Raw genomic sequence first — 16,380 nt, forward strand, 5'->3', positions numbered from 1 at the left:
CAAAGAAACAATTACGCTCGAATTAGTACCCCTGACTTTAATCCATAGAAATTTATTCGACGCGACAACGAATACGTACCTGCCTATCTTTGGCAAGTAATTGCCCATCCTTAATCGTGATTTGTTTTTGAAGATGAGCTATCTTTTCTTTCAATTGCGTAACTGCGACTACATGATCCGAACTATTAGGATCGTGTGGATCGTGTACACCGACCATACGAGCTGCTTTCACGGGAGCAGGACCGTTCGATTCTCCGCTCTCAGACTGAGGCGGCAACTTCGTAACGTCTACTCTGTGCGGTCTCTTGTTGTGACCTTTCAGTCTGAAGCAAAACAAACAGACTGAATACAAACTCGCGTAAGATACTGTAGGAAGCTATGGAGATTTCACTCGGAAAGATCGCGGGCCTAAACAGCTATGTACTAACTAGGTTCGTGTATAACTACAGAACCGGCCGGTGTCTACGAAGGACCCCCTGTGCCGTCCCGCGTGAACTCAATAGCTCGCTACAGTACTTACGTACAAAACATTACCGAGTTGTTTTATATTTGAAGATTTACTGAAACTGTGATGAACACAATTAAAACTACTAAGCGTAAAGTTACCTTGTGAGATTATGTATTTGGAATAATTACTTTTGCTCTTTGTGCTTCGCTGCTCGTTGTTGCGCCAGTTTCAAATGTGCCCTCCTCTCTGCGTCCGACTGTTTTGTTTTTGCCAATGCTCTTTTGTAAGAAAGCGTACACAGCCAACATAATAATTTTCCGTCAACCTTTAATCAAATAACAATGTAGTATCTAGAAATACTTCTAAAACGTCACTGTAAATAAAATAAAAAATACATTGTTACCTTTTTATCTTCATCTTGTCTATCAAAGGCACACTTCTGTTTGCATTGTTCACAAGTTACCGGTGGCCCATAACGTTTTTCGGAATTCGTACAACGCTGACATTTGCTACCGATGAATGCAGCTATGGTATTGCAATATTCACAGGCCGACGGCTTACCGTAAGCTTTCACATTTTGCTCACATTTTTTACATATGGTGCTTGTATTTCCTTTTCTGTAAAATACAACAAGATTGTTTTGTACGACAGATGCAATTTATACGAGACATACAGAAATATCTATATGCTTACATTGTTTGTTGGAATTCTGACCTACAATATGTACATTTCACTACAGGAAATGCACCTCTGCATTCCTAAATGAGCAACATAATGTAGTAAAAGTTTATTAAAAACATATACAATGATAGAAATTTATAGTGTACATGTTTACATTTAACCAGTTATAATGTTTACACATTATTCATGCTTTTGCACAAAACACAATACTGTAAGAAAAAAGTATTTATTACCATTAAAAGAAAAGTCTCTCTTGAAATTAATTACAATTTATTCAGCTAAAAGTAATTGACTGGAGCAATAATTATGTTTTATATTAAATACAAATTAATATATCGTAATATCATATGAAATTTCAATTGAACAATTTCTACAGGTTTTTTAACACGATAAAACAGCGTTGATCATATTAGAAACGCACGTTTGAATTAAAAGTTCTATTATTAGCATCCTATCTCGCAAACACGGAAAGTGACGCTCGTACGAAATATTGGTTGTCGCGCGTAGAAATTCGGTAAAGACACTAAATCCCGTGACGATACCTTGCACAATTGTTGTCCCGGGGATAGTTCCTCGAAAGGATGCCTCGAAAAGCATCTGGAACACGCGAAAAGTGCTTGCACATTGTTCGCGCTCATCCTCGAACAGCGGATTCGTGTTTGGCCTCGGGGTTCCAAAACCGTACGTCACTGACGATAAAACCAATTTGTGAAAGCAACCACGGTCGGGCCAAGTTTCACTTTCACTATTTCCCCCGACGGTCTTGTCGAACAAAAAGAAACGTAAAATTCAACGCGACGACACTTATGATAACAAATCCTTACATGTTTCTTTTTTACGATGTTTCACGCGTCTGACGCGATTGTTTTGCGTACATAACCGCGTCACTTTGTCCGTTCGCTACACCGGTTGTTGATTTCAGACGGCCATCTGACTCGTTACGTTTTTACCAGTTCGCAATACCGCCTAGATGTCGCTTTATTATGCACCCCCTTACAAAATATGCTATAAACCAATCATTATTTTTCTAAGCGAAAGATTCGAATGACAATTGGTTAAGTTGCTTTCAACGTGGTTAAACTGGTCGAGCATACTAGCGCTAGCATGTTGGAGTGGTGGAAGAAAGCTACTAGTTAATGCTATCTCATTTTAGTCTATCAACCACTTGTCCAATCGTTTATATGAATATGAATAAAAAATGGATCCTTTTTACTTGTAAGGACTTTTTAATATGGTCCACTCGTATTACCTAGGTTTAACCTATACAATGCTTCATGAGCTTCTGGTATACGATTTGTCTTTTTTGACCTTTGCTACTTGGAAATGATGAATCGTATACTGTCTTTGTCATTCCTTCAAGGAATTCGATAATCTCATCCACGCACGTGCATAAGTACACGTATCTTATATTAATTTTACAATTGTTTATTAATCAAACGAACAAACTGCGCCCTACAGAATGAACGAGAAACTAAATTTCTGGTCTGTTTTACCTTGTTGATGTCTTTCGCGAGTAAACAATCAACGAAATCGTAGTTTTCAAATTACTTCTACCTGGAGACTTGTACATCATCCCTTGGGTGCTCGTTTTATTCTATCCGACCCAAAGAATATCAGTCTGGTCCCTATTTGGACATACGATTCACAGAAATGTTTATATTACGAATAAATCAATACAGGTGAGTCCGATCCGCCATTTTCTTGTCCGTTGACAGACAGCAATTTCAATATTTTATAAGTTTTTGACGATTTGGATAATATAAGAACCAGACAAATATTCTTTAGAACTTTCTGAACACGTCCCTCAAATTTTTTTACATTCTGTATAGAAATGAGGACGTAATTTGAAAACTCGCGTCTAGGGATTTCTCGAGGGACTGTCGGTAAAGTTTTCGACGCTCGCATCACATGTTGAAATATATACTTGATGTCACGAGAGTCCATAACTAAGTGCGCAGGTTGAAAGATGGTAGGGGAACGCAGCGATGGTGGGGGAAAGCGATCCGCCAATCGCTTTCCACTTCCGCTGGAAGTATCGCCAATCAGAGCGACAATGCGCAGAAAAGAACGAAAACTGGTCTTTTCGCAGTTATGGACTCTCGTGACATCAAGTATAAATATAACCTAAACTGGTATAACCGTGGATATTAACGTGTCTGTTTGAAAGTTGAAACAAGAAATTGAAAAATGAAATTTTTAAAGAAACGACGAGAAGAAAAAGAAAGAGCTTTGTACGTTCGTTTACCGCATGTAATTCGCGAGGAAGAAGATGTTGCAAAATTATTTACCGGTGACTTTAAAGTTAACCTTCCTCGACAATCTACCAGATATTGCTACGTAATATTTCCTGACACTGAAAGTAAAATGAAAAATTTAAAAATGGCACGAAACACTCAAATAAATGGAAAACCGATTGTGGTTGCTCCTGCAATTACTAAATTTGAGAAAAACAGAAAGTTGAAAAGGAAAAAAATCGTTATACCTAAAGTAAAAGATGAAACAAGAGTAACGAGAACGTAAGGATTTTGTCAACTTACATTCTTATACTGAAACACTGACTTAAAACAATTATATTAAAAGTGAAATTTTTTCAACAGCCTTTTTGTTTCAAATATTGCACTTGAAACAAAATCCCAGGAACTAAAAGCAGCTATTCAAGGATGTGAGTCTGTGAAGATCTTGAAACCACATTCAGAAAAGTGCAGGTATTTATCATATTGCAATGTGACATTTAGCCATGTTGTTACTAACATTTTAAGGTGCATAAAACCTTATGTTCTGTTTAGGTCTGCAATGGTTAAAATGGAAGATGTTTGGAAAGCAGCAGACTATATATTGAAACGGATAGATCGACCAATTGTGAGAGGACGTAGATTAAGATTTAATCCTGATACTAGAACTAGACATAGACCAAAAAAGACAGGACCACTTAAAATATATGATGGTGAAACAGAAATAAAACCAAAACCTGAGCAAAAAAAGAGTTTAATAAGAGAAAGAAAACGAAGAAGTAGCCAAGTTCTAGGTCATATTGTACTTGAAAACAAAACACGAAGTTAATTGTTTTATTAAAATAAGTTTTCCGCATATATATATATATGGTATATGTATATATATATTAAATTTTATTAATTGCATAATATCTAATGTATTCAATAAAAACCTTGCACGAGGACGTGCGAAGCGCGTTGCTGTTTTATTTAGTTAGTTAGTTCTGTTCAGATATGTTTGCCATGCAGTTTTATAGAACCCATACATAAATAAAAAGCTTCTCTATTCGCTAATTTGTCCCTGGCCATCCCCTAAACCTCTAACATTTCTTCCTGTAAGTTTTACCTTTTAATGATGCTACTTGTGCATTAACGAAGGTAATCAAGACCGATGATAAAACGACATAAAATATTAATAAACATCTGAATCGTTTTATGTAATCAGAAAAACGTGACATACGTACTATAAATAATCGTGTTGTAAAAAGCATACACATTTGCGCTACCAAGAGATTACACTGTATCCGTTATGAATATATGCAAATTCTATATTGAAAAGTATCTATTCGCAGAAAACGTTGCAGTAATGATATGCGCGCATAAAGAAACGATCTCAAAAGTCAACGATCAAGGTGAACTCTTCAGTCCTGTAAAAAAACAAGAAAATACTTGACTTGAGAGCAGGATAATACAGTTTGTTAAATCACTTGAACGAGTGATTTAGTACGAAAGATATTCTCCTCGAGTCAAGTATATTAACAAATGCTACGATACGAAAGAAATTAATTATTTATTACGAAATCGTATTTATACAACAAAAGAATAAGTTTATAAATATTTATCGAGCTGAGAAATTTATCGTTGTCATGCAAGTCTTATACATAATTACGTAAGTCTTGAAAAACTGTCAGTGAAAGTTAACTAGCAATTCAGTACTGTTCATTGGATCTTCTAATTACAATAAATGTAATACATTTAAAAATTGGAATTTCAAGTAAGTGTTTCGATATCGAAAATATACTTCTTTTTAAAATGATCACATTAACAAAAATAAGATTTTTTAATTTGACCAAAATCTTGAGTCAATATTATAAAGCTTCCTCTGACTGATGACATATAAGCTTTGTAGTAAGCTAAACGTTCGCTTTAAAGAGTATTGATTTGCAATAAAAAAAAAAACAATGTGCTTTTAATAAATTTAATCGAAGCGGGTAAAACGGCTGAAAAGCTTTATCGGTTACCCACTAGGTAGCGGGATAACCTTGATCGGTAGTTTTGTTTAGATTTGTAGAAGTATAGTTCATAGTAGCTTCGCACACAATCATACCGTCTTGGAGAGGTCGGTATGAAGTAACCAATAAGCGATTCGCCAGTCTAATCGTTCCAACGTCATTGCATAACTCGCATTGCTTTTTAAACCAATTATTTAATGCGCTGCGTGCAATGATTTTGCACTTGGAGGCGTTTTCCGATCGATGTCACGCGTGTGTGGTGACGCCGACCGAAAATGCGAATGGGCGTAATAACACCGGCGAGTTCTACGAATTGGACGTACGTCAGAACTAACCTAACAAAAAGTTGTATGTGCAGTTTCGACTAGAAAAAAAATATATTAAAAGATAGTCGTAAATAAGCATGAATTATTGTTTATCCGTGCATCATCGAACTATAGCTTCGATATGTTTGACGTTGTCGCTCTCCTGTGCAACGTCCGTAATAATTTACTTATAGGTTAACTCTTTGCAAGCGTCCATCGACGTTTACAATCTGTCATTTAGATTCGACATTTTGTAAATTTGGATGTAATATATAAATATAAACATAAATCTGAAGTTTCAGTGGAAGTAGCATGTATTTTGCCATGTATTTTATAATAATCAAACCTCTTGAAACGTTCCTGTTAATAACCAATATTGAATCTTGCAAATTCGAAGGTAACTAAATGTGTACTTGATTTGTTTCAACTGTATTGATATTCTTTATATAAAGAAATGATATAAATATTATTTCAAAAATAATTCAGAGCTAGTCTATAAACTGTTTTTGTTACAAATTGATCTCAACAATTGCTTCTCTTTATTATGTTTCAGTAATCTTTAGGAATGAAACCAGTTCCATTTTGGAGTAATTTTTAATTTGTATATTTAACAAAATTGTACCGATAAGAGATTTGTTACAATGCATTTATGATTAAATGCATGGATTCTACATGTGAAGAATAATGTCTAAGATTAATGTATATTTGATTATAACTTGATTGCATTAAAAATGCAAGCCAAGAAGCGCTATTTATTGCTATTTGTAACCTGCGCGTTTCTTGGTTATTGTTATTTTGGTGGATACCGATTAAAAAGTGAAAAGTGGGCAGGCAGATCTCAGTTGCCTTATGAGCGATTGCCTTCATATTTAAGTCTAAATGAAGAATTCTATGACAAGGATTTAAGGACGTCAAATGGAAATTTGCTTGTCTCTCAACGTACAAGACAATGCCGTATGGAGACTTGTTTTGACTTTACTAGGTGCAAGCATGGTTTTACAGTTTATGTATATCCAGTTGAGGATGTGATAAGCCCGCTATACCAAAAAATATTAAATGTTATTACTGAATCAAGATATTATACATCAGATCCAGCTAGAGCATGTATATTTGTATTAGCTCTTGATACATTGGACAGAGATCCATTATCAACAGAATTTGTTCACAATCTTCCTGCAAAGTTAATGCGTTTACAATATTGGAATAATGGCAGAAATCATTTGATATTTAATTTATATTCTGGAACATGGCCTGATTATGCAGAGGAATCGTTAGCCTTTGACATAGGGTATGCCATGCTTGCTAAAGCTAGCATGTCTATCTTCAGGCACAGACCAAACTTTGATGTATCTATACCATTGTTTGGAAAACAACATCCAGAACGTGGTGGAGAACCGGGTCAAGCATTAGAAAATAATTTTCCTAACAATAAAAAATATGTAGCAGCATTCAAGGGTAAAAGATACGTCCATGGAATAGGTTCCGAGACAAGAAATGCTCTCTATCATTTACACAATGGCAAAGACTTGGTGTTTGTCACGACTTGCCGTCACGGCAAAGCATGGAGAGAGTTACAAGACGAACATTGTCAACAAGATAATCAGGAGTATGATATGTTAGTAACAAGATGAAATATACCCTTAGAGAAGAATGTCTCTGATTAAAAGACAAACACTAATCTAATATTTATCATTTCAGGTATGATTATGAAATTTTATTGATGAATGCTACATTTTGTCTTGTACCAAGAGGAAGAAGACTTGGTAGTTTTCGATTTTTAGAAGCTTTAAGGGCTGGATGTATTCCAGTTATTCTAAGCAATGGCTGGGCACTTCCTTTTCATGAACGTATTGATTGGACACAAGCGGTTATATTTTCAGATGAAAGACTGTTGCTTCAAGTAAGTACATCGAAAACATAGTTCACGATAAAAAAGATACACCAACTGGAATGTTGGCTGGAATGTTATCAAATTTTATCTATTTAGATTCCGGATATAGTACGGTCTGTGTCTAATGTACAAATCCTTAAACTACGGCAACAAACGCAATTCCTTTGGGAACGATACTTTTCGTCGATAGAAAAAATTGTATTTACAGTATTCGAGGTAATTTCATAAAAGCAGTGAAGCTTTTCTATCAATACGAATTTTCGATTTCCTATGTTTGAACTAAACTTTCAGAATATCCGCGAACGTTTACCGTGGGAAGGTACAAGGGAAAAACTTGTCTGGAATATTAACCCTGGAGCTTTAGCAATATTACCGCAGTTTGCTGATAGCCAGCAAGAACTTCCATTTTCAAAAAGTAATCCAGGTAATACCTTCACTGCCATCATCTATTCGCAGTTGGGATCCACTGCTGTTCTCTATCGTTTGCTTAAGAGTATCGCGAAAAGTAAATACCTAGATAAGGTAAGCTTATCGCTTCAACTATTTCTGCTTCTTTTATATTTCTGACAATTACGAGCGGTTGATAACCTTGATGAATTTCAGATTATTCTAATGTGGAACTCGGACATTCCGTTACCAAGGAGGCCGCGATGGCAAGGGATCAAAGCATCAATACATGTTGTTACAGTTGATGGAATATCCCAACGTTTTTACCCACACCCTTTAATCAAAACTAGTGCCATATTATCTCTAGACGAGGATGCTACACTCAATACAGACGAAATAGATTTCGCCTTTACCGTTTGGCGATCGTTTCCGGATCGAATTGTTGGTTATCCGGCTAGATCGCACTATTGGGACGATTCCAAAGTAAGTAGGGTCTGATATTCCTCGTGCTACCTAACGTTTACGATATCATCTCTTACATACGTTTCGATTTATGATTTAAAGCGGTCGTGGGGTTACACAAGCAAATGGACAAATGATTATAGTATAATTCTAACTGGTGCCGCCTTTTATCATCGTTATTATAATACATTGTATACCGAATTACTGAGTTCGACGCTGCACAAGACTGTCGAACAGTCGCAAAACTGCGAGGACATACTTATGAATTTTTTAGTCAGCCATATTACGCGAAGACCACCTATTAAAGTTACTCAACGGAAACTATATAAAGATACTACAGTGGCTGGAATCAGGTATGTATCGCTTACCATTGTTACGACGGCTACGCAGGTAAATGTCCTTGTTGTTGATTTGAACGATGTTGTTGATCTCCAGTTTCCCGTATTTGGTTGAATAATCCATTTATTTCTCACATTATCCAATATTTCACTGCGTTGACCACACTTTACACCACTCTTCTAATCTTCCGAACTAAATTGCGTTAAAATTTCGATTATTCCATGAAAAGTCGTTTCGTAATCGATTCGATTATCGATGTTATAGACTCTTTTACGATAATCGCATTCTGATTGGCTGTTTAGCAGCGCCATATTTTCCGCCATTACATAGTAGCGGCGTCGTCGGAAATTGTAGTTTTCGTGTTCGTTTTATTTCTTGTGGATATTAATAACAATTAAATTGTTTAGTGTGTTGTAAATTTGATCAACAATGTGGTTTATTTAAAGCGCTTCATCCTTGACTTGCTAAGAGCTGTTACAACGACATTTCAAAATGCGATTACTGTCTGCTCGACTTGGTAAGTTTCTGAATATCAATTTTTTGCGATTTAACAAATTTTGTTATCTTTATTCCTTCAAAATCGCGAACATATAGGATACAATACCTGCGTAGCGGATCACTATATTCATGAGGGGTGTTTTCGATTAGTTTTCCTTTCTCTGTTTGATACGCGTCATTTTCAGATCTCCATGGAACGATCCAGATCACTTTATACAACGGCAAACGTGTATGAACACGTTCGTAGCCGTTTTCGGGTACATGCCGTTGTTACGATCAAATATGAGGCTTGACCCTGTTTTGTTCAAAGACTCTGTAAGCAATTTGCGCAAGAAGTATAGACAAATTGAATTAGTTAGTAATTAGGATTATACAGGATCTTTATCAATTACACAGCAGTTATCTACCCTCGAAATGGGCATCGTATATATGCATATGTATAGCCTCGAATATTTCGATAAAATAGTGGCGGGAATTGCTATTGCGATTGGCGCGCTTACGCATGCGCGCTAGAGGCTATTCGAAAACGTATATATAGGGGAACACTTACATCGTTGCGTAAGTAGGTAACGAGCCACAGGGTGTCACGTACCCTAGTGGCTGTCGAGGCAGCAAATTAAGAAGGTCTTTCATTCTCGAGGAATGGCGTTACTCTGCGCTTTTGTGTATTCGCATAATGAATTTTGTACAAAGTATCAGATATATATATATACCTTGTAACATTGTTCGAATTCAGATCGGGCCATGGCACGCAATCAATTGCGTAATTGTCGTATTCAATTGATGTACATACGAATCGTTTCATAGTTATTAATAAAACGTAAAAATTAAAAAAAAAAGAAGAAGAAAAATTGAGAACAAAGAAAAATATTTGGCAAATCTTTATAAACCGGCCTTTCGAAGCTGCGAAAATTATTCTAATCCATAGTCAATTGATCGCTCTAAACCAAATTTATCAAACGCTTACTTTTTTTCTTCTCTAACGTTGAAAACAATGATCGTGCAAATGGTATTTTGTACAAGCAAGACTTAGCTGTATCCGGATGGCGCCTCGACAGTAGTAGCCTCAGGGATGAATCTATTTAATGCAGCTTACGATCGTGGACTATTTGAAAGCTTTTGGAAATGATTTCCTTATTTTTACATCTCGACTTTTCTACCTTCGTAAATAATTAAAAAATTTCAATTCGTTAGCGTAAGGCATGACTATATTTCTCGTAAGTTTCTGCGTACGACCACGTTTACAGTTGCATCCAACGATGCCTTCTCTCAGTAAACATAGGGGAAGACTCACTATTCTTGTTTGACCGATTCTTACTCTTCACTTGGGGTGGAAATTTTCTTCTATAGATCTAATTTACCATTGGTAGGCCACTCTGCTCCAGTAAAGTACTAAAGCTAGTCGGTAGAGTAGAGTGGAATAGCACCCTAGAGTAATTCTGCTACCAGCTTTTCCCCGCCTTTCAAATACATTACCGCTAATGTACTCTACCACTTGCTCTAATAACGTACTGATGTAAATCAGCGCTACTAAAGCTTTAGTAGTATTAAAGCTGGTCGTTGGTAAAGTACAGTGGCAAAAAACAGTAGTAGAGTAAATTAATTTTCACTGTTTCTCCTACCGAGAAAAGGTATCGTTGCGCGCAATTATACACGCGACATGAAACGGTGTTCGCCTCTGTTCAATTTACAAGAGGGATTTCATTCGTTTTTTAATACGTATCGCTGTACCATTCGTAGTTTATGTGTTCGGAGCACAGATTATTCATAACTTGTAATCAACGTACCTAGAAAGTATATTTCAAGGATTTTACGTATCGACTACATTGTGTACACGCGCGAAATGATAATTGTTTATACCTGTACAGCCAGGATTGCTCTCAGGAGAACCTTTGAAAGGAAGTAAGAAATTGCTTGCGAGCAATATAATCGCAAGTACGTCTAGTCGTTTACGTTCGTTTACATTGATACGCCGGATGGTGAAACGGGAAAATGATTCGCGTAAGTAGGTGAACTGGAATACCGTGTTTATGTTTACAGGATAATAAGAAAATGTACATATATGTATGTATATGTATATGTGATACGTTCATAATTATCATGTGATATATTCGTAATTATTGGAGACAGGATTTAACGAAGGAAAAAAAATATGAAAAGATACGAATGGACTGTGTAATTCCACCAATGGCATTTCTTTGTAGCGATCAAAGTTACGCGTTAATATATGTTCATCAGAAATATTACATTTTTTATGGTATCGATAGTTTTGAATAATCGTTGGAGCGACAGTAACGAAGAATCATTCTTTTCAATGAATGCTCTCTTTCGTTGTCTTGTTTTAATGCACAATTAAAGAATAACGCTTTGTTATCGATGTGTTGTAATTAGTAAAGGAGATTGTAATTAGATTCTTCTTTACTGTATGCTCCACTCTTAAATTTAATTAACGTACACGGGACTGTGCAAAATGATAATCGCTTTTATTACGAACAAAGTTTTTGTGGGATACTCTTGCGTTTGTTACGGTAATCAAACGCTGATGGTCTGTATTTTTTTTTTTTTAAATTTTTTTATTCTAAAAAAACGAATATTTAACAAATTAACGTAGACACTTGGTCTTTACTTTAGGTAATCGATGGTTTTCAGTAATTAATTCGAAGGTAATCGTCGATGTAATCTTATTGCGTCAAGATAACGTGTATCCGAATAAATATTGGTGATTTTATATGGCCGCGAAAAATAAAGTTTTTATACAAACATAATATTCTTATTACTTGAAATTATGAATGAAAATGATGTTAGAATCAAGCAATACTAAATATTTGTTATTCGTAATTAAAAATAGCAATTATTTTTTGTTACTTTCGACCCAACATCCTTACAAATCATTTTAAAATAAAACATCCTGTACCTTTGTAGGAAATCCACCATCCAAGTCGAAATTCCTGAGCTAGAAGAAAGGTAGGACATATTTCAACGTATTTTATGTGCCTACCCTTGGTCGTTCGATTGAACAGGAGGGGAGAAGAAGCAAAGTCAAACTTTTCTCTGGACACGTACTGGTCACGTAAGCCGAGAATGGTTTCAGGGTTAGCGATATGAGAAACGTAAAAAAATCGGATGGAAGGAAGGCGGATTTTGTCGTATGGAAGGTAGCAGCCGATCTCCTCGACGTATCCACCACCATTAACAAGAAGCAACAGCACCAGCAGAACCACCACCACCAGGATTACGAAGTATGGTGGTGGGCCATGCTGAGATACTACAACGCCAACACTCCCTTCTTTGTTGCTGGTTTGCTAGAAAGGTGACTATGCCAAGAAGACAGGAGGTATTGAGCACGCCTTGCGTCTACCCAGTCACCTTTCTCTCTTCGTGACCGTAGCATATGTTTTGCGACGTCGATGGAGCTCTCGCGGCTTTGAACGGCGCCACATCGAAGCTGCAGCTCCTTCCTGGCCTCTCGTTCGATCCTTCACAATCCTTCCACCCTCGTTCGTTGGATTTTCCTTCAAAAATTCGCCAAGAACGAGAACGAAGAAGAAGCGGCCAGCCAGAGAGCGAGCGTACGTCCAGTGTCGATTCGTCGCCGAGTCGAGTTAAAAGAAACGGGAAAGATACGAAAAAGGAAATCGGTCGCGGCTCGAGCCGCCACTCGTTTCACCGGCTTTGCATTTCCCTCGTTAACGAGACCCGAGCTTTTTTCACGCGTGTGCATCCAGCTTCAGCCTTTAATTGAATCATTGAATCGGGAAGTTTGAGCAACCAACGGTGACGAAGATGATCATCGTGAGCAGCGTGTTGCTCCTGCTGGCGGTCATGTCCAGAGTGGGTGAGTGATCTTCAGTTTTCTGTTTTTTTTTTTTTTTTAAGCTTTTCAACCCTTGCAAGACGAATACTTGCTGACTTACATAGTAAACGAATACAATGTCACTTTGATCTATAACAATGTTATTTTATATAGGATAGGTATTAGGGCAAAATTCGCTATGCGAGGGTTAATTCCTGCTTTCGCTTTCCTTTTACCATTGCACGATGATGTAACGAGTTTGCCGCAATGCAAAGTATTCTTTTTTTTTTAACTATAAGATCTTTTTCGTTTCGTTGCGTGATCGTGCAAGTTAATATCGCATTCTTGCTGCTTTTTGTTTCCTTGTATCAATTGTAAAGAAAATCGACGCGTTTACCGAATGTGTTGAGATTCGCGAACCGTGTCTTTAAATTCGCGCCCGAAGGTCGATAAGGAAAATCGATCCGTAGCCGGTGAACGGCGACCAACACGAACTCGTATTCAAATAGGTTTCTGTTACATAACGAACAAGTGATATTTCACTTGATTCTGTGTGAACCTTGACAAAAAAAGAAATGCCGAGTGAAAAGGATATTGTAACCGGCGAATTCCTTTAGAGATTTCGCGCGATATAGAACCTTGATCCGTTTGGAAACGGATTTCTTTTTTTTTTTTTTCAATGCAATTCTTTCTTTACAAACTATCGTAACATTTCAGGTATTTCATTCGAAAAAAAGAAATTATACTTGATTATAGGGGTATCATTATTTTCTATTGTAATCGTGATCACATTGATTCGTAAATCTTACGAAAGAATGTTTATTATTTTCTGAGAATTATGTAAGGGACCTTTCAGAAGGAAAAGAAAGAAAAAAAAAATAGTTTTTGTCAGTGGACTCGTAATCGGGTAGAGTCATTTGCTGGTTCGAGGTAGCCGCGAAAATGTCAGTTTACGTAATGTTCGGCTCGTTGGATAACTGGTACACGCGGAAATCAAGCAAAAGTGCTTTTGGTCCCCGAGGGTGTACCCCAAGGGCGCGTTAGAACCTCTTTTTCCTCTCCCACTAATCTACGGCCAAATATGGCCACGCGTTCTGAAATGCTTCTCACTGAAGAAGGAATGTCAGTTGGCAAATCGCATAACCGAATTTTTAGTAGACAGTTTTTACGCGTTTGATTTCCACATTATACAATTAAATTGAAAGCAAATTGATTCAACGAGGCGTAAATTTCTGAGAAATCTTCGAATATTCCTCAGGGGGTAAATTGTGTTTTTCCTTTTTGCGAACGGTGTTTCAGCAAACAGCAGTACAAATTACTCGATGGAGTTTCGATTTAGACATTTCTGGTATTTCGTAGCTGGCTGGCATTAAATAGGCTCAATCTAATTTCACGACTCTTAATTTTCGTTGAATCACCGAGGCGCCTCAGCTGAGGTCTGCGGCCACCGTGGCAGGATTTCGCAAAGCGGTCGTTTCGCATGCGAAACCCACCTACCGTGTTGCTCGATTGCAACAGTTTCTCTTCCGTCGATCGTCCAAACGGACAATCAACAGAAACCGACTGCAATCGAGTAACGGAACGTCGTTGAAAAATCTTCGGAAACTATGGGCAACGATAGATAACAGTAGATAGAAAACGAGAACTCGAGGAACGTGAATCGAATAAGTCATCCGTAACGAACCTGTTGTGAAACTTCAAATCGATCGTATAATTAATTTTTAAACACGTATCTCGTATTTTGTACGAGCGGTGCAATAAATAAGTGTAATAACTATCTAATGTACCATTCGAATCGTGCATCAGCTCCGTTTCGAAATGAACCCTTTAACATTAGAGGTGATTATTTTAAACGTAATCGTGAAAATCATAGCTCTCGAGATTCTAAGATAAAAGGATAGGTGGTAAATAGTATTAAAACACAAGGTTCGGGTCATTACTAGTGTAAATTAATAAATACTTATTGCCGCAAGATGATTGAATGAAATACGTAAGACGGTAAAACTGTCTAGGTGTTTCCTCAGCGGTTTCTCAGAAAAGTTCGACGAATCGCGAGAATCGAACGTCACTCCTTGTAATTTCTGCAAAACCGTGGATTTCCCAACAGTTGTAATTTAATATCGTGTCGGCTATCAAAGTTCACAGGCGGCAAAGAGCCCAAGGCGGATGTACGTTACAACGTGCGCGTTCCTACTTTAACCGATGGGAATAGATTTCTGATTCTGTTCCACAGTGGGCGCCCCTTCAACCGAGAGCACGAGCGATTTCGCAAAAGGATCGTTTCCACGCCGAACAGCCTATCAACCGTGTTACTTAAACGTACTACAATGCTGTTAACATTCCCCTTTGTTTCAATTTTTCATTTATTCACCGTCAATTCGTTTCGTTCAATTTCATTTTCGAAATGTCGCACAGGAATTTGTGCGGTAAACAAACGTTCTCTTATATCTTTAAGATAGATCAAGGATAGTGCGTTAATACAATGCACAGATCCTTGGAATCCGACCTTCGATGATGATATTTTTTTTTCTTATTATAAATACACCGCTACATGGGGTGACGGAGATGTTATCCATGAAAACAGCTGACTCTGGCCACGTGCCTGTGCTGCGAGTATTCAAATTTATTCGCTCCTTCCTCTCGTTCTCTTACCATGTAAATTGCGAACAAATTGAAATGGATTTCTCCCGACACAACCGACATTTATTGTATTCTCTTTCGTCAATCTGTTTTCCCTTGTCTTTTATTTCGTTTCCTCGTACGTTCATTATTTTAATTGGCTATGTTCGATCTTAGTATCAATACAATTTTCCTCTGATAGAAACCCCAGGACACTAAAATCCTTTTATCTGCGATATTCCTTTCGTTCCCTGGGAAAAGCAAATGAAACGAGCTCTTGAAAAGCAGTGTCATAAAGCTAGGAGAAATTCAAACTGAACAGATCCAGCGAATCAAAAATGGCTAGGATCGTGCGAGTAGATGCGGTTTCGCGTAGGCGCCACGTTCCCCGGGTATCGTCTACCACTATCGAGTAATTTACTGTCAGGATGCAGTTTACGCCCCGTAATTTATCCGCCCCCGATCTGAACCTCAAGGACTCGAGTAGAAATATTACCGAGATTACGTTTGGGTGGCTCAGGGTGCGGCTCCGAGTTGCTAACATTCTTGAAAAAGGAACAAGTATGAATTACCTCATGATTCTCTGGATTTTCCATTAACCTTCGGGATGAGAAAAGCTGCTGAGCGTTTCTTTCTTCGAAATTGCGCTGTAAAATTACTTATTCCATTCGCGAATACACCCTTTTCATCTTTTACACCGAAGGGATGTTGAAAGGTAAAGAAAAATAGGATATT

General features: G+C 37.3%; 4 protein-coding genes across 11 annotated transcripts in view; 3 read left to right on the forward strand and 1 right to left on the reverse strand.

The window, feature by feature from the left end:
- Nucleotides 1-2,473, reverse strand: part of LOC117606850 (protein FAM76A) — a 40,692-nt gene extending 38,219 nt beyond the window's left edge. For 2 of the 4 annotated variants that reach the window (XR_004582080.2, XM_034329812.2), the window contains exons 1-5: nt 1,672-2,473; nt 1,142-1,206; nt 852-1,065; nt 637-773; nt 80-323 (exon numbers count right to left, since the gene is read on the reverse strand). Coding sequence is in view for 3 of the 4 variants with exons in the window: in XM_034329812.2 (XP_034185703.1) it covers nt 80-323; nt 637-773; nt 852-1,065; nt 1,142-1,206; nt 1,672-1,767 (756 nt within the window). In the remaining variant the exon portion in view is untranslated. Of the gene's footprint in view, nt 1-79; nt 324-636; nt 774-851; nt 1,066-1,141; nt 1,207-1,283; nt 1,339-1,671 lie in introns of all 4 variants that reach the window. The other 2 variants (XM_034329813.2, XM_034329814.2) reach the window with 2 other exon arrangements.
- A 163-nt stretch (nt 2,474-2,636) lies between these two features.
- On the forward strand, nt 2,637-4,400 carry LOC117607031 (uncharacterized). 2 transcript variants are annotated; one of them, XM_076691903.1, is made up of 3 exons: nt 2,637-2,808; nt 3,727-3,834; nt 3,916-4,400. In XM_076691903.1, the coding sequence occupies exons 1-3, from the start codon at nt 2,780-2,782 to the stop codon at nt 4,187-4,189; spliced, it is 411 nt and encodes a 136-aa protein (XP_076548018.1). In that variant the 5' UTR covers nt 2,637-2,779; the 3' UTR covers nt 4,190-4,400. The 2 variants fall into 2 exon arrangements, with proteins under 2 accessions (XP_076548018.1, XP_034186088.2); XM_034330197.2 differs by lacking the exon at nt 2,637-2,808 and adding an exon at nt 3,074-3,645 and having other exon boundaries at nt 3,916-4,398.
- Nucleotides 4,401-4,813: 413 nt separating this feature from the next.
- ttv (exostosin glycosyltransferase 1 ttv) lies at nt 4,814-11,804 on the forward strand. 2 transcript variants are annotated; one of them, XM_034330177.2, is made up of 8 exons: nt 4,814-5,113; nt 6,210-7,271; nt 7,355-7,556; nt 7,644-7,763; nt 7,839-8,069; nt 8,151-8,417; nt 8,499-8,749; nt 9,419-11,804. In XM_034330177.2, the coding sequence occupies exons 2-8, from the start codon at nt 6,388-6,390 to the stop codon at nt 9,597-9,599; spliced, it is 2,136 nt and encodes a 711-aa protein (XP_034186068.1). In that variant the 5' UTR covers nt 4,814-5,113; nt 6,210-6,387; the 3' UTR covers nt 9,600-11,804. The 2 variants fall into 2 exon arrangements, with proteins under 2 accessions (XP_034186068.1, XP_034186067.1); XM_034330176.2 differs by lacking the exon at nt 4,814-5,113 and adding an exon at nt 5,162-6,053.
- Nucleotides 11,805-12,543: 739 nt separating this feature from the next.
- The window catches only part of Cda5 (Chitin deacetylase-like 5), a 32,472-nt gene continuing 28,635 nt past the window's right edge, over nt 12,544-16,380 (forward strand). For all 3 annotated transcript variants that reach the window (XM_034330165.2, XM_034330166.2, XM_034330164.2), the window contains exon 1: nt 12,544-13,068. In XM_034330165.2, coding sequence (XP_034186056.1) covers nt 13,017-13,068 — 52 coding nt within the window. In that variant the 5' untranslated portion in view covers nt 12,544-13,016. The remainder of the gene's footprint in view (nt 13,069-16,380) is intronic.

The sequence above is a fragment of the Osmia lignaria genome, chromosome 2 (genome assembly GCF_051020975.1).
Source record: "Osmia lignaria lignaria isolate PbOS001 chromosome 2, iyOsmLign1, whole genome shotgun sequence".
Lineage (NCBI taxonomy): Eukaryota > Metazoa > Arthropoda > Insecta > Hymenoptera > Megachilidae > Osmia > Osmia lignaria.